We start from the raw sequence: 24,616 nt of genomic DNA, 5'->3' as shown, positions 1-24,616 counted from the left end.
CATAGGAGCTGAGCCCTCCTTACTTAATGTACCCATTTATTGTTCTCATCTTTCACAGCCCCATTGCACAGTATTACATTGCAGAATATGTTGGTGTTTAATAAATAAATTATACAAAAAATAATCCTCTGCTATCTCTAAATGTATTTAAACTTCATAATATTGCATTATTGCATATTGCACTCCTGATGAAACCAGCTGTGGTGAAACTCGTAGAGTGACGCTTCACGCTGTCCACCGGAAACCCCTTGGATCCGCAGGCGCCAAACATCCGGAGTCCTGTAGATGGAGCCGCGAGGTGTGCGTTTGGCGGGAAGACCATACCGAGGTGGATAAACACTGCTCCAAGTTCCAGTGCCGGTGTCGATCGAGTAGATTAAATTGCCTGTACCATATTTTAACCATGTGAGTGTATACCATCCTATACTTACCATCAAAGTTTTATAGTCTGCACTATGTCCGGTCCTCTTTCTCATTCCTAAAGGGTGAAAGTGGATATACATATTCTGGTTCTACCCTCAACTAGATTGCGGTCTAAGATCAACCAACTAAAGATACCATTAAGTGTATTTAGACCTACCTATACTTGTGAGTACCCAACTCATTAAAATTAAAGAGCTAACATCCACATTTATATTAGACCATACTGCACTATTGGACATCTGTTTTCTGTTTCCACATATGTTTGCGCTTCCCTACGACTTTGGACTTCCTACAGTATCTCTAACAAATGCAATCCTTTAATTAAAAGGAATACTAAATCATATAGTCCTGTGTCTTCTGAGTACACTGATAAACATTTTCGCACTAAATTTCTTGCCAGGAATCTTTATTGAAAGCAGTGTACATTTATAAGAAAAATATCATGACCCCGAACTTCCAGATTTTGCATCACAATTACTCACACCAGCTTAGTTTAATCATTGAAAGGAATACAAAATGTTATTGTACTGGATCCCCTGAGTACACTAATATCAAATAAGTATAGCTTTACATACTCTTTTGGCAAAGAAAGGCCCCAAATTAGTGATACTGCTAAAGGCTCTTCCTTTACACCTGAAATTTGGGCGAACCACACAAGGTGTACGGCATCACTGGCAAAAACTACATTATAGCATAACATTACTCCCATGGAAAAATATATATTCTGAAGGGTAACGTGTTTCAACCCCAAAAAAGTTCTAGCCGGGAATAACTGTTAAAAAATACTTTGGCTATTTGTTCTCATAAATATTCAGTAATTTCACATTTTGACATCCTTGGCAAGACGAAACCCCAATACCATTCCAAATACCCACACTAAAGTACGTATTTTCAATCGAGGTGCAGATATGGGTGTTTTGTTCTTCCCCCACAGGAATATATTTCGAGGTATCCTCTTTTCACTGCCGAGGGTACAATAGTTTTTACCTAGAGGGCCAATGTAATTTTCACATTTTTGCAATTAAATTTGTAGACCATTATGTCACGGGAGACCAAATACTTTTAACACCATTTATATATTACCGGGATCATTCATTAGGCAAAACAAGGTAGTAAAAACAAATTGCATTTATTTGGTAAACCCACATACAAGAAGAAGAGATACACAAGAAACAGTTAAAAATACACTTAGTGGGGTTCTGGGGGGGAAATCTAGGCTTTCCTAGGTGCAGGACGCCCGCTTGGATGAGCGTACCCTGACCGGGATATACCCCCAGTTCTACTGGTCCTATTTTTCAGCTTCAGTTCATAGCCGCGACCGCTACTTCAATTCTCAGAACTTGGCTGCAAAAGACGGGACTTAGTCTCTGCCAGGCAGACTTTCCTAGCACCAAAATGAAGCCGGTTGCTCTGTTATTTCGAACAGAGCAACTTTGAAAAGTCTGCCTTAGCTTTATCGATACAAGTCACTAGATGGTCTGGTTCTCTGCCTCGGCCATCCCTTTACATACACTCCGCTAAGCTATCCATAGCATGGAGATAGGAAGAGCGACCAATCAGAGCATGGGAACCCTATCCCACTAGCCAATAGAAACAGGGGGTCATCTCTTGGCTGATGCCAGAGGAGGAGGCGTGTCAAGCTGGCTCGGGATGCCCCATGGGCGGGACATATGAATTGACCAATGGGAAACGCACCGACATTCTGCTGCTTCTCTCAGTCAACCCATTGCCAGCTACTGGGCAGTACTCTAAATGATTCGCATAGGCGCCACAATTTCCTTAAATATAAACAGTGATATACAAATTTAAAATACAAATGTACATAAGATGTTACCCAACCGGATACTTCTCAACCTTTCTAGGAAATTTGCTAAGATTTCCCACAGATGCAGTTTTTCTTTGGGGTGAGAAGGGAGCGATCCAATCAGGAGCACCTCATGAAAAATGAAAAACATAAAAAACAATAATAGTGTAGTATGTTAATATAATATGGGCTAGATGCAGGTCTTGGCTCTTGAGGATTTTCTACTTACAAAATGTAAGAAAAAGTAGTGCTTTTTTCTGACTCAGTCAGGAGGTGTGTGTGTAATTGGTCTTCTATTCCAGGGATGTTAGCATTCAAATCTCCATTCGGTTCATGCAATTGAAACAAAACAGATATAGCCCAGTAGTGCAGATGGTAAATATAAAGCGTTTATATATTGAGGAATAAGGATAGTACTCACACTAAGTACAATTGTATGTACATGTAAAGGTTTCTTTAGCAAATGAATGCTCTTGTTTGCGGCAGTGTTTTCTCCCAGTCTTCCTCCTGTGGCAAAGTGTGTCGCCAGCGACGGCGTCTGACGTCACTTTCGCTTTCGCGGGTGGACCGCATCCGTTGGATATCGATGACGGCACTGGAGGAAAGTCAGCCTGGGGGTTCTTGCGTCCGGCGTCTTCTCTTTTGGAGGCAGCTGCAGCTAGTTGAATGGTCTACGCGTTTCGCTGACACATACAGCTTCGTCAGGAGCATAATGCTCCTGACGAAGCTGTATGTGTCAGCGAAACGCAAGAACCCCCAGGCTGACTTTCCTCCAGTGCCGCCATCGACATAATCAGTTTCCCTGGCGGACTGCATAGAGCCTTATGATAAATGTATAAAGTACATAAAACGTATTTTATACATGGGGGACCTTGGGGAGACTCATGACTGTAAGGGATATAGGACTGAGATATCGGGGCTCGAAAACCAGGAGTCTGGGGGACCCGTGGCAGCCACGGTGTAATTCCACTTGTGTACCGGCAAATCATGCCTGCTCGCCGGGTAGAACTAAGGTACTACCGGTAGCTCCGGTCCCCGAACTCCTGCAAACAAAATAATTACATTCTTACACAAATATCCCACCTAAAACTTACAGCAGCAAGTTTCATGAGTCTGCGGTAACAGGAACATGGAAAGTGGAAAAGCAGGGGTCACTTTAACTTTGCATGTAAAGATACAGGCCCCTGGCTTATAGTGCTAGGTAGCTGCCAGGGACCCAAGGGAAACCAGAGGGCTTAATCTTTATTATATAGCCTGGTTACCCTTGCCCATCACACATTATTTCTGTCTGTGTTGGGGTGTACCTTAGCAAACTATACAGCATATGAAAAGTTTAATTTAAATGGGTGTAGATCTTACATACAGTACGCATTGGATCAGGAGACCTTATCAATCTAATTAGTATACAAAAAATAAGGAATCATTTTTCAATCTTTGCAATGCATTATTTAAAATGACGATCAAAACTTTGTCTGGGTGAGTCAAATTATGTACCAAGAAAATGACATTTTGTCCAATTTTAGAAAATAACATTAAATACATTTTCTTTTTCCTTAGTTAATGTTTTTACATGAAAAAAAGATGGTGTGTGTGTGTGACGGGAGGGGTAACCAGGGTATACAATAAAGGTCAAGCCCGTTTTGGTTACCCCGGCTCCGTGTATAAGGGTCCAAGAGACTTAGCTCTTGGGCCCAGTAACATTGTACCATTCAAATATAATGTCTGTAATAAAAGCATGTTTTGTGTTTTTCCCTTGTATGTTTTTGTTTTAATCATGTAGTCCAATAAATCCTTTTTAATTTTTTATACCTGGTGAGTTGAACAGTTCTTTTTTCGGAGTGTTTTTGCTGCCCAATCAATGCCCTGCAGTCTTTCTACATTCCGCTTTATGATTGAATGGACGCACAGCGGTGGTGCAGGATTCAGATTCCGGAGACCAGTGCCAGTTGATTGTCTGAAGTCGGTGCATTATTGCGAGCAGTTGGACGCAGCGCCATGTTCACAGGAGCGGAGAAAAGAACATCAACTCGAGCGGGGTGTCAGAGGCAATTATACATTATTTCTCCTCTTGACACTTATTCCTGCCAGTTGTTCAAATTGAGCCACTGTGCTCATTCCGCCCACGGACTGTATAATCCTTTACCTCAACAACAACCAATAGGCTGTCACCTTTCATTCTAATTACTATACCTGTACCTCAAGACTGCTGATAGACACAACGATTACTTATCTGTCTATGATATATACTGATGGACTTGTTTCAGTTGAATCCTAAAAACTACCTTTGAGCTATGAATGGCAAATTTTGGTACATCTGTTGATTGCAATAGCTTGATTTTGTAGAGAAATTCCTGTGTGGCTTTGAACTAACTTATAAAGTGAAAGTCCATAAGTATTTGTAAATGAAAAGATATCACAAACAAAGTAAGTCCTCTTGATGAGCTTAATATAACATACCCATGTACATACGAAATATTGAAGAAGGAGGCTGGGGTCTCCCACTAGGGAAACCTGAGGAAAAAAACAGTCCTGGTTCTTGTCAATCCGAAGAAAAAAAAATGCAATGAACAATTTTCTCAATCCCCAATATAATTAAACGCAATCCACTGTGAATGGGACTGATAATGTACTCACGGGATCACACTGATTATGGACTTGTGGTGTGCTCCTGCCGTAGAAATGATATGAAGCTGCAGGAATGGAGAGGCGTGCACAGCAATGTGAAAAATCAAGGGCTGGAACAGGCAATATTTGAAAACTTTATTGGCACATCTCTAAAACAGGGTAAGAAAACAGTGTTTTCTTACCCTGTTTTAGAGATGTGCCTGTGACGGTGAAGGGGTTAGCCAGTCTCACTAATAAAGGTTCAGCTCACTTGATTACCCCTGATCTGTGTGTTGGGGTCCTAGAGTGTCAGCTCTTGGACCCAGATATCCTAGATGCATTACAGTGACTGTGCGCAAATTATGCTACATTAAAGATTTATCTGTGTTTTGCCTTTCCTGGGATGCTGGGACCGGGAGATTTCTAGGCTGTAAGTTTCAGAGTGGGTTTGTCAGAGAAAGTCTTTACAGAATGTGTCTATGTATCGGAGTTCCATACCCCAGGAGTTGGATACGGCAATAGAGTGTGATTCTCGGATGCAGCCAAGCACACTGCTCCGGGCAAACTCTGACTCTGAAAGCACTATTACGACTCACGGCCAGGATTCCTGCTGCAGCATCTTCCAGACAAGGTAAACAGTCATGAAGGGGTTAATGTATACTGTACCTGCAATCATACACGCGGTCCCTAGAATAAAGAGGGGTCCATAGTACAAGCAAAAGTACCCAGATACATGCTCAGGTACCCTGGACCTGGTATAGGGGTTCAGGGGTGCTCCAGCTATGTGATAAAGCTGAGAGTGATTTCTAGTGTGTAAAAAGTTTATGTCATTTCTAAAGGGTGCCAAGTATGAAGCTAGTGAGAGTAGGCAATATATACTCACTCCATCCCTGACACCAGAATAGGGACTTGTATATTTTAGCACACATAAGACAGGACATAGTATATTTTATTAAAGAGTTAAATTTAATAGGTATATGTACTGATAACCTATGAATGAACTGTGGGATTTCCAAGTCATGGATTCCAAGAGACCAGATGGCTACCAAGGTTGGAGCCTATGGGTCTGTTCAGAGTCCTCACTTTAAAGCCCCAGGGATGTCAAGGTGTTAGAGCAGGAGGGGTACTGCAGTTCTGCTTGAGTACCCGCATCCTGGGCTAACACAGGGCTATACGTCCACCATTTGCCAGAACCCAGACTCTGTAGAGCCTGGACAGCAGGTGAACTCAGTATGCAAAGAGGCAGAGGTGCCAGGTTGGCGCATGTCCCTTGACAGACAGAGAAAAGATGCCCATCCGGCTTTACAATACCGGTAAATCTGTAATTGTCTGACAGGAGAATTCCCACACTCTGATAGGCTGTAGAGATTTGTGAATGGGACACTGAAACCCATAAGGAGCCTTGCAACCAATGAGAAGCGCAGATTCCAAGCGCCAAACCAATAGCGGCAAATTCAAAGATGCTCTGTGCTGAATAGATGCGAGATGGCTTCAAAGATTTTGACTCAAGAATTCTTCTAAGTCCCACTTCTGAAGAACGTAGCGGTCACGTCTGGCATTGCATGCCGAAATCAGTTCCAGGACTATCGTGAGTACCTACCAGACATTGGAAAAGGCTCCTACAGAGTTCATTTTTGTGAATTTCGTTTAGAGGATAGATTTATTTGTTAGCCCCGTTCCCAGTAAGTGTGTTAACCCTGTAAATTGTGTTACATTGTGTGTATGTCTTTTCCTGAAATAAATTACAATTTATTTTACCTCCTTGCTTTGCTCAATCAACCTGGTCTCCCATGACAGTGCCAATATATTTTTCAAATATTACCAGTTCCAGCCCTTGATTTTTCACATTGCTGTGTACGCCTCTCCATTTGTGCAGCTTAGATGAGAGTCAAATTGAGTTATACATGGAGGTCGGTTTAATGTAAAAGTTTAATCAGTTCCTACTAGCAACTTGACCAACAAAAAATATTCAAAGAGCAAGGGATTACAGAGTGGCTAATACCAATTCCATAAAGAGTGACAGCTTCATAATTATACGTTAGAGAGGATAGCAAGATACCTAATGTGTGCAATACACAACTCAGAAACATAAAACTCATTGTTTTAAAAACCATGCAAACTTTTACCGTATGGAAATATTATTTTTGCCCATGAAAACTGCTGCCCATCCTTACTTTTTAAGCAGTTTGTCTTTGGTAGAATCGATGTGTCGCATGACAAGATTCTGGAAGATGGAAAGTTCCATTGACTCTTGGCGGCTGTGAAATTCATCAATATCAACAAGACGAAGTTGCCTTAATAAAAAAAAGAAAGCATTAAAAACATTTCAGCTTGGTATATTCCTTTAATACATCATAATATTTTATAAAGCCCATTCTGGAAAATTTTTAAAACCATTTTCTGGTTCACTTAGTGACATATATTCTATCTACTTTCTATTTGTAACTTCCTTTTAATATAATTGTACTTTCAGATATTTATAGATGAAGGCCACCCTAATGATCTTCCAGGTTCTACAATGCAAGACTCTCTTGTCATGTTGCTTCAAAAAAAAAAAAATCTGATTTCATCCTCACATCTTATTTTTGGTCATTGTCTTGGTCTTTTAATATATCTTAGAATCCAGTCGAGTACCATCTTTGTTCAACAATGGTCATTTTGTCTTGCGATGTCAGACCCACTGACGTTTTAAGTTCTCCACCCTTGTGATGATGTCACAGAATTTTATTTGTTTTCAAAACCATTCATTCTTTTCCCTATTTTTTCTTTTCATACCCAGCATAGATTTCTCCATACTTCTTTGCATTATCTGAAACGTCAGAATTATCTTCGCAATCAAGTTTCACATTTATATGTGAATGCAGGCAGAATAAACATGTAAAATGCTTTTTCGTGAAGCACAGTGGATGGTTTCCTTTAAAGAAGGTCTTGTTTCTTCCAAATGCGCTGCATCCAACTTTTATTCTCCTATTGATTTAATTCAAATGGTTCTCATGCATTGATACTTACAGGCCAACACAGACAGTTTTTGACTTCTAGTTCTAATCCATTTATTTCGATCTTTGTAGTGTTGACACTCACGTCACGTTGTTCTTGCTGATATTTATATGGAGGCCGACCATCTTACTTTTTCTTCCTAATTCAATGTCTTGAACAATTCTTCAAGCATTGCTGTGAAAAACCTTGGTGACATGGTGTCTTACGCCCTTGCTTATCCTGACCTTGTTTGTGTCTTCATCTAATCTAATAGTTGTTGTGACATTCTCATAAATATTTCTTAGAATATTGTGACAGAAACTAGGGAATAGTAGTAAATTCGATATATAGGGCTCCCAGGATACTAGACAGCTTCTATCCTGTTTAGGCTGGAAAGTGCAGCCACAGAATGAATGTCCTCCATCCCACAGTTTTGCAAGTGCTGGAACGGACTAATTCATGATGATACTACTAATAATCTTTGATATGTGGATGTGGCACTGACAGAAGTGTATATTCTGTAACATTAATATAGTATCAGTATAATCAAAGAACCTCATTATGGGGCAACAAGTACTGTACCACCCATGAGGTTACTGATATCCACCTGGTATAATTATAATATAATCAGAAACCTTTACACCACCCAATATACCACATGTCAAACCAGCAGCATTTATACCATCAATCTAAAGCTTTAATATAATGTTGCTGCAATGTAATAGTACAAATAGCTTGTGAAAACATGAAATAAGATCACACATTTAACTCCAAGGTGTAATGCAAAAAGTTAACATACAATATCAATGTGTCTCAAATCCTGTATAGTCAGAAACCCATATAGATCTTGATATATACAAAACAGATATTGAACAGTGGGACTATGACAGATATACTGCTTGATTATACAAGCTTTACAGTAATACATAATAAATCATGCATTTATAAATTTACAAAGACACTAATTTGGTCTATTTGACCCAACGAAGTGCAACTCGTATGTTTGACATCTAAATGTCCAACCCAACGAAAGAAAGGGAAGGAGGGAAAAAGGAAAAGGGCGGGTGTGACGGTGAGGGGGTACCCTGGCCAATAATAAAGGTATTATGCCCGGCTGGGTGCCCCTGAGCCATATTGGGGAGTTTGAAGTGTCAGCTCGTCAACCCAGTTTTGGCATGTGAACTGCATTGTATTAAAAGATTTCTGTGTGTTTTACTGTTCCAAGAGTGCCAACCAGTGGAGATTCGCAGTGCGTGAGTTTCAGGGGTGATGTTACGGTAAAATTGTGTCAGGGTGTGTTTGGGTAGAAGGGGACCAGAGTTGCTGGCTACCCCGACAATGTACCCGGGAATCCTACCAGATTCCCGGGGACATGAAGACACAGACCACCGGACAAAATCCTCCCTAGGAAGCAGTTAGGCGGCTCACGCCAGGTCTCCCTGCTTCAGCACAGACCAGAACAGTAAGACGGGGCAAGGGGATGAATCACATTCAAGGGTCCCCCGGTATATGCCCAAACCCCCAGAACCCAGTATAAGGGTTAGGATTCTCTCCCACCAGGTATAAGGTGGCGAGAGTGAAAATGTTTAAATTCCCAGCACTTAGAGAATAAAAAGCGTCTTTTTGTTAACTTCTGTTAGGAAGCTCCTAGCGCTCTGAAACTGGCCGTGCGCATAGTTCAGGAAGAAACATAAAATGACCATAACTCGATTTTTATAACGCTTCATAAAAATTGATAAATGAAAGTCCCTCTAAATTAGCGTATTAAACATCAGCTGCGTAAACCATCAAGCTCCAGATCCCCAAAACCCACCCTCACATCATACATACAGCATATATATATATTAGTGTCAAAAAGCAGCGTGGCAGGATATACAGACAAAAACAGAAAAGCCAGCGCATCATACAAAATGACACAACATATAGTGCAATACCTCAGTGCTTATCTGCTCATGAAAGAAAGGGTCATTTAGTTAAACCCTTTGACAAAAAGGTTATAAGCCTGCAGCCACTTCACGGCATGCCCAATGCAGGTCCTAACACTACCTGGCACAATTCTCATGCACCTCTCTTTTCTGCTGGAGGGGGAAAGACCATGCTGGGTCTGTGATACACAGGATCATGATAAAAACTGCTAATTGGAAAGTGGGGCGGGGCGAGCTTTAAACCATGGGGAGGGCCACACCTCCAAGCAACAACAGCTGCGTAACCCATCAAGCTCCAGAATCCCCAAAACCCACCCTCACATCATACATACAGCATAAATATATTAGTCTCAAAAAGCTTCTATGGACGGAACCTAAGGCTGCGCTTATAGTGCCTGGCAACAGCGACGCAACGTTGCTCCAAAACAAGTACATTGAATCCGTCACATGCGCTTATAGTAGGCGCGACGGCGACAAAGCGACCAAAAATTATGTAGTCTGTGTTATTTGATATTTTTTGTGACTCCAAACAATTCGACCAATTTAAGGCAAAGAATATTAGGGCAGTGGCCGATTTACTACACAATGGGAAATTTCTCAGCTTCCAAGAGCTTCAAATTAAGTATGAAAAGCCAGACTTGCATATGTTTAAATATCTCCAAATTAGACATTTTCTACAAAAATATCTCACCAAAGCTAGAATTCTCCCCTCTCTCAACTGTGTAAACGAGGAGTGTACCAAAAAAGCCTGATCACAAAAATATATGCTGGCCTTGAGGCTTCAGTAAACACCCCCGAACCATGATTACATGCTCAAATGGGCGGCCGATTTAAATCTGGAAATTGATAGAGATGATTAGGAGGCTATTGGGAGGACGGGTACCACTATCAAAGAAAATATATATAAGATTCTTTACTATTGGTACCTCACCCCAAGCCGACTGAAGCAAATCTACCCTCTGGTGTCTGATCTGTGCTGGAGGGGCTGTGGACAAAGAGGTGATATGGTGCACATTTGGTGGACATGTCCAGTAATCCAGAAATTCTGGACCATGGTCCAAATAATTATTAAGGATACAACAGATCTGTCCATTCCTGTGGACCTTTTGACTTTCCTACTGGCAAAACCATTTGAGGACGTAGATCGTCCTATGAGATGGCTAATATCATTTATACTGACGTCGGCTAAATGTGCCGTGGCAGCCTCTTGGGGGAAGATAGCCCCCCCCATCTAGACAAACTGTTAAAAAAAGAATAAACGAGGTGATGTGTAACGATGCGCGGAACACGCCCCCTGCGGTGTGTCCCTTCCTTACCTGTTTACTTCTGATCGCCGCCCTCTAGCTGCGAGTCAAGATCCTGTGTCTTTAAGGATTCTGAAGCAAGCAACGCCATCTTGCTTTCTGGCATATCCTGCCCACTTCCTCCTGACAGGAAGTAAGCCTCTCTTTGACTTTCTCTTTGCATTTAGTCTTTTGCTGCCTGCCCTGGTGTCTGCTAGTACCCATCGCACACTGTTCCTGCCTGGACCTCCTTGGGACCTTTACTCTCCTTTTGGATTCTGGAAGACTGGGACAGTCACTCATATACTACTGAGGTTAGTTTACCGTCGGGTAGTGTAGGTACCTGCTAAGTAGGGTTCACCTTGACGTGGTGGCAGGCTTATAATTCCTTGGCCAATGGATTAGACTAAGAACCCTTATGTTATGTTTAGTTTCGCTGCACCTTGCTGTTTCTGTCACTATGCCTTTAAGAAGTCTGGACGTTCTCCAAGAAGCAATCCTTCTCTGGATGTTACCTTGTGCTCTGGACTCCATGCCCATGTTTCTGGTTTCCGTTTCGAGACTCCCGTGCTGAAGCGTTGGCTTCCCACAACCCCCGCGTTGGTGCTTGAGAACGCGCGCAATCCCGCTCTGCTGTCAGAGCATGCGCGCACATGCAGCTGGATCACTCGTGTCTCTGAGTAGGCACCGCACCTCCGGACGTGTCGCGTATTCTCGTGTGCGCAGCGCGGTCACGTGACTACGTGCGCCGATCCCAAGCTGCGCGGCAACTTACTCCCTTCGTATCCCCTGCGGCCTCCCCACCTCGCTAACGGGTCCTTCCCCTTTCTTCCCTGCGCTTGTGAGGAGAGCACAAGCGTGACATTATGCTCGGCCAAACAAACGGACCCCCAGAGGTGGCCCCGCCTGTCTCCATGTTCCATGCCATGTTTGTGTCCATGTTCCTAGTTCCTGAGGCCTGCTGCTAGCTCCATGCAGAGGCCCATTCCTGTACCCCTGTAACGTTGGGAGATCCTATAGTCCCCCCTAGTCTAGTAAGGATCGTTCGGAGTCCGATCCTGAAGGGGGGGATACTGTAAGGAATCGGGGAACACGCCCCTTGCGGCGTGCTCCCTCCTTACATGCCGCATCTCAGTTCCCGCTCTCCTTATAGAGCATGCACGCACCCGCGGTTCCCTACTCGTACCACGGAGCCCGGCCACCTCCGGTCGCGTCACGCATTCTCTAACGCGTGGCGCGTACACGTGACGTCATGCGCCGCCCTCCAGCTGCGAGTCAACTTCACGCCCCCTTTGGCGTATTCTCTACCCAATGCCTAGTTTCTCTGATGTCTCTCTGTATGGCATGCGCCGTCCTCTAGCTGCGAGTCAAGATTCCCTGTTGATTCTCTGTGTGGCGGGCGCTGCCCTCTAGCTGCGAGCCTACCTTCCTATGCATCGCTGCCCCTAAGTCTCTTGGATCGCTCAGAGTTCGATCCTTAAGAGGGGGGTACTGTAACGATGCGCGGAACACGCCCCCTGCGGCGTGTCCCTTCCTTACCTGTTTACTTCTGATCGCCGCCCTCTAGCTGCGGGTTAAGATCCTGTGTCTTTAAGGATTCTGAAGCAAGCAACGCCATCTTGCTTTCTGGCATATCCTGCCCTCTTCCTCCTGACAGGAAGTAAGCCTCTCTTTGACTTTCTCTTTGCATTTAGTCTTTTGCTGCCTGCCCTGGTGTCTGCTAGTACCCATCGCACACTGTTCCTGCCTGGACCTCCTTGGGACCTTTACTCTCCTTTTGGATTCTGGAAGACTGGGACAGTCACTCATATACTACTGAGGTTAGTTTACCATCGGGTAGTGTAGGTACCTGCTAAGTAGGGTTCACCTTGACGTGGTGGCAGGCTTATAATTCCTTGGCCAATGGATTAGACTAAGAACCCTTATGTTATGTTTAGTTTCGCTGCACCTTGCTGTTTCTGTCACTATGCCTTTAAGAAGTCTGGACGTTCTCCAAGAAGCAATCCTTCTCTGGATGTTACCTTGTGCTCTGGACTACATGCCCATGTTTCTGGTTTCCGTTTCCAGACTCCCGTGCTGAAGCGTTGGCTTCCTGCAACCCCCGCGCTGGTGCCTGAGAACGCGCGCACTCCCGCTCTGCTGTCAGAGCATGCGCGCACATGCAGCTGGATCACTCGTGTCTCTGAGTAGGCACCACACCTCCGGACGCATCGCGCATTCTCATGCGCACGGCGCGGTCACGTGACTACGTGCACTGATCCCAAGCTGCGCGGCAACTTACTCCCTTCGTATCCCCTGCGGCCTCCCCACCTCGCTGACGGTCCTTCCCTTTCTTCCCTGCGCTTGTGAGGAGAGCACAAGCGTGACATGATGCTAATGGAAAAAATTACGGCTTTTTTAAAGCAGTCGACTGATGGATTTTATAGAACGTGGGAACCATTGCTGAGACAGTGAACTGAATTACACAGTCAAGACAGCTAAGGATTAAGACACTTACAGCACTAAAACTGATCGGGTCAACTACTTGAAGTCCAAACCGAACCGAAGTCTCGCAAAAGGAGACTTTGAACACAACCTCCCCAAAGATTAATGGGATACTTTAAATAACAAGAGGATCTTATTTCCAATATATGGGTTGGCTAAAGTGGACGTGGGGGAACAGGGTGGCCTCCGCCCCTCCTCACCGCCCGCCACCCTCCCCAGTTCCTTCTCTCTTTCTTCCCACTTTTCATGCCCTTCCTATAAGGGTACTAACTCAAAAGTGCTAGTATATACCCCTTAACCAACTGTCTGGAACTTACGCACACACCTCAAAATGTACAGGTTAATACTATATCCCTGGATCCCCAAAAAAATATATATTGTAGTGTGAAAAGTGAAAAAAAGCAATTGAAATCTAGTGATTGTAATAATCAACAGTGTTATTTAATAAATGGTGTGATATGTGTAAATAGTGTAGGAATGTACTAACCTAGGTGAACCGCCCGTGAGGTCAAAACAGATCTCTAAAAATTAAACTGAATCCCACTACCATTGTTTATTCAAACCTGAAGAACCGTGATACGTAACGCGAAACGTGCATCGGGGGCGTGGTGACGTCATGGTAGACCTGGTGGAGCCTGCCTAGCGGTTGGCAATGGGTTGGCTAGGGAAGACACTGCTCATAGGCGCGTTTCCCATTGTACAATTCATATTTCCCTCTCACTCGGCTTTTCGAGCCAGCTTGGTATGCTACCTCCTCAAACGTCATCAGCCAGACGAACCTCCATTCTGATTGGCTGGCTGAGGTACAATTCGTTCTCTAATTGGTCACTATAAATATAGAACAGCAGGGTCTATGAAAGGAGACTGCCTGATTAGAGAACCAGACGATTTATGGCTTGAGACGTCAAGGCAAAGGCGGGCTTTTCAAAGTTGCTATGTTACAAATAGCAGAGCAACCGGCTTCATTTTTGGAGCTAGAAAAGCCTGCCTAGCTGAGGCTAAGTCAGACCAAGTTCTCAGACTAGAACGTAGCAGTTGTGGTTGGGTAGTCTCCTCGAAAAGAGTACCACGAAGCCCGGGACGATGTCCTGGTCAGGGTAAACCTTTCAAAGCAGGCTCCCTGCCCCCATTTGAGCCTAGATTTGAACCCCAGGCCCCCAGTAAGTATTCTTCCTGTATTTTGTATATTCATTGTGTGTACGCGTGTTTCACCCGAATAAACCTAATTTTATTCCACTACCTTGTTTTGCCTAATGAATGATCCCAGAAAGGTGTTAAAAAAATGTTGATCTTCCGTGACATGTATAACCAATAATGACATCTGTGACAAACGGCTTACTCTGGGGCTCCGCCGTCTGTCCGGGACTGTTAGAACACGGTCTTTTAGGGTAGGTTAAATGATGAGGCATCACGTGCTGTTCCTTTAAACAGGCTATGCCTGGTTTATTCAGTCCCAGGCACTGAGACTGCCACAGTGCATACAACAGAAACACAGCAAAACAAAAAGCTGCTCACCTGAGCAATAACTTAACTTAGGTTTTCCCTGACTCAGGGTTGAAGTGGCTTTTCCACTTCCAACAACAAAACAAGGTACTTTGCAGTTTTAGACAAAATGGAACAGAATGATTTAACCTGTTTGGGGAGAGGCTTTTCCCCTCTCTGCTTCCAGCAGCCTTCCTGTCTCCAGGCTCTTGGGGAGAGGGAAGAGGAACCAGGAAATCAGTTTTAAATACCTGATTTATAATTAGCATGACAGGTGACAGAAATCAGGCAGCAGACAAACTCTGGTCTTGATCCGTCATCCCTCAGTTCCAGCACTTGCCAAACTGTGGGGTGGAGTGCATGTATTATGAGGCTGCACTCCCAGGCCAAACAGGATAGAAACTGTTCAGTATCCTGGGAGCCCTATACTGCACCGACACACTTTATTCGAGCAAATGCCCAGTTTGTACCTGGCAGATACCTGGAATGCGCCACTCCTCACCTCTGACAAGCCCCGTTGTGTTTGCCTTCCCAGCCTGGGTTCATGCCTGGCTGACGGGCGGCTGATCTGTTAAATTGTAATGATTAGGATTTAATAGGCTGCAATGCTTCGTGTGTCTACCAGATGGCATAAATTAATGAATTGTAATGCAGTATATATATATATACTGTGCAGTATTGCAGCCAGTGGGAATAAAATGCTTCAATCCCTGCCTAGAAAATACCTCAATGCACTCGGGCAGAAAACAGTCACAAACCTCAATACACCCGGGTATACCCGAATTCGTGGGACTAGCCAAGCTCGAATAAAGTGTGTCGCCAGTGTATATGGAATTTATTACCATCCCCTGGTTTCTGTCACATATCCTCCCCCCCAGCTCAGACCTCGAGGGATGAGCGACCATGGATATTAGGGAGTGCATCCTTGACAACCCGTCAACATTGCCATGTTTGTGCCCTGACCTGTGTTCCACAGAAAATTTAAAAGGTTGTAAGCTTAGGAACCACCTGGTCACTCTAGCATTCTTCTCTCTGTTTTGACACATCCAGGTGAGGGGTGCATGATCCGTGACCAACCGGAATTTTCTCCCCAACAGATAGTATTTGAGCGTCTCCACAGTCCACTTTATTGCGAGACACTATCTCGACTATGGAGAAATTTTTCTCCTGGGGATTTAGTTTCCTACTTAAATAAAGGATGGGGTGCTCCTCACCTTGAGGCTCCTGGGAGAGTACAGCCCCCAGCCCTACCTCAGATGCGTCAGTTTGAACTAAAAACACTGGTTGGGCACAGAGAGCTTCTTTCAGGCTTCTAAAGGCCTGTTCAGTTTCGGGGGACCACTTTACCATTAGCGGCCCTCTTGCTTTTGTGAGGTCGGTTAGTGGGGTTGCCTTGGTTGCAAAATTGGGAATAAACCTTCTATAATAACCAATTAATCCCAAAAAGGTCCTTACTTGTTTTTTTGTAACTGGCCTTGGCCAATTTTGTATCGCCTCTACTTCTAGTGTTTGGGGTTTGAGTAAACCTCTGCCAATAGAATACCCCAGATACTTGGCCTCCTCCAGACCAATAGTGCATTTAGCGGGGTTGGCAGTTAGTCCAGCAGACCGAACTGCGTCAAGCACAGCTTGGACCTTTGGAAGGTGGGATTGCCAATCTTCACTATGGATTACCACATCATCCAGGTAGGCGGCAGCATACCGAGCATGTGGTTTTAAAATTTTATCCATCATTCTTTGGAATGTGACGGGAGCTCCATGTAAGCCAAAAGGCAGCACCCTATACTGAAAGAGGCCGTCTGGGGTTGAGAAGGCTGTCTTTTCTTTTGCCCTTTCTGTGAGGGGAACCTGCCAGTACCCTTTTGTTAGGTCTAGGGTCGTGAGATATTGGGCTTTGCCCAGTCTCTCTACCAGTTCATCAACCCTGGGCATAGGATAAGTATCAAATTTTGACACAGCGTTTAGTTTACGGTAGTCATTGCAAAACCTTGTTGTACCGTCTGGTTTTGGGACTAAAACTATAGGGCTGTTCCACCCACTTTGGGATTCCTCAATTACGCCTAGTTTTAGCATTTTTTAACCTCTAAACTTATAGCCTCTCTTTTGGCCTCTGGGATTCGGTACGGTTTAAGGTTAACTCGGACCCCCGGTTCAGAGACTAGGTCATGTTCAATTACGCTAGTTCTACCTGGCTGTGTAGAGAAGACTTCTTTGTTTCTTCTCACTAAATTCTGGACCTCTCGTTTCTGATGAACGGACAGGGTTTCAGCTATGCTAACCTCTGGGTCAGTTTCTCGATTCTCTGACGGACCTGGGGGTACTAGGGTTAACAAGACCTCTCTATCTTTCCAGGGCTTAAGAAGGTTTATATGGTAAATTTGCTCACGTTTCCTCCTACCTGGCTGTCTCACCTTGTAATTTACTTCTCCCACTCTTTCCAAAACCTCATATGGCCCATGCCACTTAGCAAGGAATTTACTCTCTACGGTGGGAACCAGAACTAGTACCCTATCGCCTGGAAAAAATATTCTGACCCTAGCACCCTTATTATACGTATTCCTCTGGGCCTCTTGAGCTTTTTCCATATGTTCCCTCACTATAGGCAGGACTGCAGCTATGCAGTCCTGCATCTGGGCAACATGCTCTATTACACTTCTGTATGGGGAAACCTCGTGTTCCCAAGTCTCTTTGGCTATATCCAGTAAGCCCCTTGGGTGTCGGCCATACAATAGTTCAAACGGGGAGAAGCCTGTGGATGATTGGGGAACCTCCCTAATGGCAAATAACAGGTATGGTAGCAAACAATCCCAGTTTTTCCCATCCTTATCGACCGCCCGGCGTAACATGCTCTTTAAGGTTTTATTGAACCGTTCCACTAAACCATCTGTTTGTGGATGATAGACTGAGGTTCTGAGATGCTTGATTTTTAGGAGTTTACATAACTCTTTTGTTACTTGGGACATAAATGGTGTTCCCTGGTCAGTTAAGATCTCTTTAGGAATTCCGACCCTGGTAAACAGAACTATTAACTCTTTTGCTATGTTTTTAGCAGAGGTGCTATGTAGGGGACTGCCTCCGGATATCGGGTGGCATAATCTAATATTACCAATATATGCTGATGTCCCCTAGCAGACTTTATTAGGGGTCCTACTAGATCCATAGCAATCCGGTCAAAATGGTACATCTATTATGTGAAGGGGTACCAATGGGCTACGATACGCTTTGAACGGGGCGGTGATCTGACATTTTGGGCATGAGGAGCAATAATTTGTAATTTCTGCCAGAACCCCAGGCCAATAGAAGCTTCGGAGAACCTTTTCTTTTGTCTTTTCCACCCCTAGGTGTCCCCCCAATGGGTGACTATGTGCAAGGTGTAATACTACATTACGGAATGTCCGTGGTACCAACAATTGTTTAGTTATAATTGATTTCCTTTTATCAACCCGATATACTAGGTCATTCTCTACCTCAAAGTAGGGGTAGGCAAGTGACCTATCTGGTTGGTCCGGAGTACTATTCTGGTCCCGTATATTCCCCCTTGCTTCCGCTAATGTGGGGTCTTCCCACTGGGCCTTCTTAAAAAACCCTGGACTGACCTCTAGGTCAGCGAAGGTCTTATCCTGTTCTGAGGTGGTAAGCGCCTGTTCAACATCTTGATTTGGGGTATTCCCTACCAAGGTGGCCATGGGAAAGGGGATTTTACAGCACTCTTCCTCTTTCCCCTTTTTATTTGGGCCCTCGTCAACCTCCATTTCTGAAAAAGGGAACGGATTTGTTTCTTCTATTACTTCTTTATGGTCCGCTATTGAACTCTGGGTGCTATTCTGAGAGGAGGACCACATTTATAGAAAATGGGCAAAGTCGGTCCCTATTAACACATCATGTACCAATTTGGGTACTATACCCACTTTGAAATCTAAAGAACCAAACTCTGTTTCAATAAGAACATCAACAGTGGAATATTTATGATTATCCCCATGTATACAACAAATTGCCACTCTTTGTGAACTGTTTACCTGTTTCTACCCAATAGGCAACAGGTATTCGGACACTAGTGTAACCATACTCCCAGAGTCTAGTAGTGCCCGAACCCTCTTACCATTTACCTTTACAAATGCCCAGAGATGGTTATTCAAGGGGTCCTCTGGGCTAGGGCCCATACATTGAGACCACAACGAATAAGTTTCAACGCTGTTGCATTGCATTGGTTCAGTATTTAGTGGGCAGAGTTTCGTGGTGTGGCCCCTCTCAACATCACCATACACCCTGGACTACTCAAAAGCCTTGCACTATCTACTGAATGTTGGTGGAGAACTCTAAAAACCAGCACACCAACCACTGCTCACTCTAATGGAAAACACCACAAATTTACAACTTGCAAACAACTACCCAAATTTCTACTCATACTATTACTCTCTCTAGCAGGTGATGTTGAAACTAACCCAGGTCCTCCCATTTCAGCTCTGTCCCATGCCTCTGAGAATTCCACCTCTAAATTCCAAAAAGGGCTATCTGTCGCCCATATAAACATCCGTAACCTGCTGCCCAAACTGGATGAACTAAGGGCATGGTGCCTTATGCATACACCCAAAGCCATCGTTCTTACAGAAACATGGCTATCCTCTAAAACCCCTGATGCAAATATCGCCATTCAGGGATACTCCATTTTTAGCAGAGATAGGTCAAAGAGAGGAGGAGGGGTGTTATTTTATATTGCAGACACCTTTCAATTTACACTGTTACATTGCCCACCAAGTCCACCCTCTTTTGAAACTCTAGTTGGCAAAATCTGCCTCCCCTTTTCTAAGCTCATCTTGCTTGCTGGCATCTACCGCCCCCCTAAAGCCCCTCTACAATCCTTGACTGATATCACCCAATTTCTTGTCTCCATTTCCTCTCTGAATGAGAAGAGTGAGCTGCTAGTTCTAGGGGATTTCAACTTCAATTGGCTTGACCCTAAAAACCACAAAATCCAGATACAACTCAAGTCACTTAACCTATCGCAACTCATTTCCCAACCCACACAAATAAACCTGAAGTCACATAACCATTCCTTGCTAGACTGGATTCTCTCCTCAAACCCCAGCAGAATCCAATCCTCTGGCATCCTTCCTGATATTTTCAGTGACCATGCAATAGTGTACTGTGTAAGGAAAATTAAACCGCCCCATTCAAGCCCTAAAGTTCTCCTCACTAGAACATTTAAAAACTTTAACCCACAACAGTTTCTGGATGACCTTACCAACTGCCCATGGCACAGAATCGATTTAATTCCCGACCCTGATTCTGCGCTCGACTATTTCCAATCCGAGTTCTTAAAACTCTGCGATACCCATGCTCCACTACGCAAAATAAGGGTACGGGGGGCCCACCTTCCATGGGTTACACCTGACCTTATAGCACTCTACCAGTTCAGGGATGCCTTGTGGAAAAGCTACAAAGTAACTGGCACTACCAAGGATCTCAATCACTACAGATGCCTGCGGAACGTGTGCACAATGCAAACAAGGTATGCAAAAGCACAATATTACTCTGACAATCTCCACCCAAATACATCAAACCCAGCTAACTTCTGGAAGGTTATCAACAATATATTCCAGGCTCCTAACCATCAACAACCAAGTAATATCACTAAGGGGGATATTACTCTGACAAACTCCACTGACATTGCAAATGCATTCAATGATTACTTTGTGGGGTGTGCCACTAACTTATTAGCGAAACGCAGCACAAACCCCAAACCTGAATCTCATCCTGGGAGTACCCCTATAGTCCCACCCCCTCCCAACACTGCCCACAATTTTCAATTTAGCCCAGTATCTGAAGAGGAGATTACACAAGCGCTCCTCAAAGTAAAACTAAGCAGCCAATGTGGACCCGACTTACTACAATCTAGGTTCCTACGACTTGGTGCCCCAGCCATTGCCAAACCAATTGCGTCCATAGTCAACTCTATTCTGTCTGCAGGCCATATCCCTAAGACCTGGAAAACTGCCAGAGTTGTCCCAATCTTCAAAAGTAGGGACAAAAACACTGTCTCAAACTACAGGCCAATCTCACTTCTCCCAATTTTATCCAAAGTTATGGAAAAATGTGTCCACTCCCAATTAAGCGATTTCTACACCAAGACAAATTTCCCTAGCCAATTCCAGTCTGGGTTTCGTCCCAAACACTCCACCGTAACTACCCTGCTAAAAGTTTGCAATGAAATCCAGTGTGGAATGGAACGGGGACAACTCACTGGTGCAGTATTCCTAGATTTTGCAAAGGCTTTTGACACAGTTGATCATGTTATCCTGCTTAACAAACTCCAGAGCTTTGGAATAGGGAAACATGCTTTAAACTGGTTTCAGTCCTACCTATCAGGAAGATCCCAACATGTGTCCATCTCAGGCTCTAACTCCAACCCCCTGGATATCACCTGTGGTGTCCAGCAAGGCTCTGTTCTGGGGCCCCTACTCTTCTCAGTGTTCATTAATGATCTTCCCACAGCTTGTAAGGAAGCCTCAATACACATGTATGCAGATGACACAATCCTATATGCACACAGCCATAGCCCCTCTGACCTTCAACACATACTTCAGTCTGACTTTTTGAGACTCGAAAACTGGATTTCCCAAAACAAACTCTTTTTAAACACTGACAAGACTGTAACAATGGTATTTGGGACCAAGACTAAATTTGTAAAGCTTCCAGTGACTGAGCTCCTGATTAGAACCAACGCTAACACCACCCTAACACCTGTCACTAGTTTTAAATACCTGGGCTTATGGTTTGACTCCCACTTAACATTCGGGATGCACATTGATACCCTGACAACCAAGACCTATGCCAAACTAGGGGTACTTTACAGGAATAAATCCTCCCTAAGTCTCCTGGTCAGAAAGCGTATTGCACAGCAGATGCTAATGCCAATTATTGACTATGGAGACATAGTATATGGCTCGGCTCCTCAAACCCACCTTAGCAAACTTGACACCCTCTACAATTCAATTTGTCGTTTTGTTCTCCAATGCAACTACAACACACATCACTGCGAAATGCTCAAAGAACTAGATTGGTCATCACTAGAGTCTAGGCGCAAAGTTCACCTTTCCTGTCTCACCCTCAAATACTTTCTGGGCAAGCTACCCAGCTACCTGAACAAGCTCCTCACCCCTACCACATGCAGCACCTATCACCTGAGATCAGACTCCAAAAGACTATTCATGGTCCCAAGACTCAACAAAGTATCCGGACGTTCCTCCTTCTCCTTCCGTGCACCCCAAAACTGGAACAACCTACCAAAGACTCTCATATCCACCACCAGCTTAAGTTCTTTCAAATCTAAGGCTGTCTCACACTTTAATCTGGTCTGTAACTGTTTCATACGCTCATAATATATATTTTCTTTAACTGTGCACGCAATGTCTTGTATATAATGTATACCTTATGTAACTGTATTTGTAACCATGTATTATTTTGTTTTACTCTGTGCCCAGGACATACTTGAAAACGAGAGGTAACTCTCAATGTATTACTTCCTGGTAAAATATTTTATAAATAAATAAATAACAATTTACACATTTAGGTATATAGTCTGTGTCCCACTTAGAGACCTTTTTCGGCTCCCCACGTTGACTGTAGCCCTTAGTATGTGAGTCACTGTTGCTGGTGCTGTGTGAAGGCGGTCATCGCTCTTCAGCCCCCCCTTAACCCTGGTACCCTTTTACCGTCTCTGGAAGAGTCCTGGAACCTTGGGTAGTGGGGATGCTCCATGACTGAGTTGCAGGTGCTCTTCTGCTGCATTGTACCTTTCTACGAGGGCCACCAGCTCGTCTGCATTGTGGGGGTCACTCTGAATGACCCAATGGCGTAGGGCAGAGGGAAGTTTCCTCAAGAACTGGTCCATGACCAACCGTTCCATGATGTGGCTTGCTGAGTTGATCTCGGGTTACAGCCACTACCGAGCGAGGTGGTTGAGGTCATACATCTGGGATCGGGTGGCTTTATCCAACGTGAAGGACCATGCGTGGAACCTTTGGGCGCGAACGGCCAACCCTCTCTCTGTGCCGTGTGTTCAAAAGTGAGAAGATAGGTTTCAACATCATCCGAGGGCCCCATCTTCTGAAGGTAGTGGCTTGCCCTGGTCATTTTCGGGACTGGGGCTGCCTCTGCCAGTGGAGTCTTACTGTATGCCCTGGGCGAACCGTTGTTGCTCCTCTCTCAGCAAGTGGTTTGTCTCTTGCTGATTTGCATTCGCGTTTTGCAGAGCTGCATTCGCCTCTTGCAGGGCTGCATTCGTCTGTTGCTGGTTTGCATTAGCCTCTTGCAGGGCTGCATTCGTCTGTTGCTGGTTTATTAACAGCTGTTGCTGGGTTTCATTTGTGTCTTTCTGGGCAGCGACATTGCGTACCAGCGCACTCACCACGTCTTCCATCTTGTTTGGAGAGAAAAAAAACTTTTTTTTTTTTTTTAAATTTCCCGCATTCTCCACCATATGTGACAAATGGCTTACTCCGGGGCTCCGCCGTCTGTCCGGGACTGTTAGAACACTGTCTTTTAGGGTAGGTTAAATGATGAGGCGTCACGTGCTGTTCCTTTAAACAGGCTATGCCTGGTTTATTCAGTCCCAGGCACTGAGACTGCCACAGTGCATACAACAGAAATACAGCAAAACAAAAAGCTGCTCACCTGAGCAATAACTTAACTTAGGTTTTCCCTGACTCAGGGTTGAAGTGGCTTTTCCACTTCCAACAACAAAACAAGGTACTTTGCAGTTTTAGACAAAAAGGAACAGAATGATTTAACCTGTTTGGGGAGAGGCTTTTCCCCTCTCTGCTTCCAGCAGCCTTCCTGTCTCCAGGCTCTTGGGGAGAGGGAAGAGGAACCAGGAAATCAGTTTTAAATACCTGATTTCTAATTAGCATGACAGGTGACAGAAATCAGGCAGCAGACAAACTCTGGTCTTGATCCCTAATCCCTCAATTCCAGCACTTGCCAAACTGTGGGATGGAGTGCATGTATTATGAGGCTGCACTCCCAGGCCAAACAGGATAGAAACTGTTCAGTATCCTGGGAGCCCTATATATGGAATTTATTACCATCCCCTGGTTTCTGTCACACATCATATAAGATAAAAAATGAGACGCCAAATGAAAGTAATAAATATACTGACATATGAAATTAAATTATGCTTGCCCGCTCCCTTTTTGGGGTACAAATTAGATTGCTTGGGACTACCTCAGCAGTGCCTTTTGTGTTAGTCAGACAGCAATGTTTGATTCTTATTAAATGCACTGTTGCATACAGCTGTTCTCAACCAAATCGCTTACCCGAAAAGTGACAAGTAGGGACTTAATTTTTCCACAACAGTATCCTCGTAAAAAAACAAAAAACTTGTAAATTATTGCAAGTAGACTGATTGACCTGTAGTTCTTGGGGTCTTCGCTATCTCCTTTCTTGTGGATGAGGATACCTATGTCATTGCTCCATTGTTCTGGAATTTTCCTCTTTTCAAGCAGCATAAGTTTTACAGGGATTTTCTCTACTTCTTCTCCAGCTTCTTTCAGGATGTAAATTGCAATTCCATCTTCCCCAGAGGCCTTCACATAGATCGTATTGCCTTTATCACTTCTTCTGGAAGGATGCATGAT

The 24,616-nt window shown here is 44.2% G+C and overlaps 1 protein-coding gene across 1 annotated transcript in view; it reads right to left on the bottom strand.

Moving 5' to 3' along the window:
* DNAH7 (dynein axonemal heavy chain 7) overlaps positions 1–24,616 on the bottom strand; it is a 330,067-nt gene that overhangs the window by 282,146 nt on the left and 23,305 nt on the right. Inside the window, exon 9 of the mRNA XM_075610041.1 lies at positions 7,006–7,125. Coding sequence (XP_075466156.1) covers positions 7,006–7,125 — 120 coding nt within the window. The remainder of the gene's footprint in view (positions 1–7,005; positions 7,126–24,616) is intronic.

The sequence above is a fragment of the Ascaphus truei genome, chromosome 7 (genome assembly GCF_040206685.1).
Source record: "Ascaphus truei isolate aAscTru1 chromosome 7, aAscTru1.hap1, whole genome shotgun sequence".
NCBI classification, from domain to species: domain Eukaryota; kingdom Metazoa; phylum Chordata; class Amphibia; order Anura; family Ascaphidae; genus Ascaphus; species Ascaphus truei.
The sequence above is the reverse complement of the archived record's forward strand: the minus strand, read 5'-3'. Positions and strand labels throughout refer to the sequence as shown.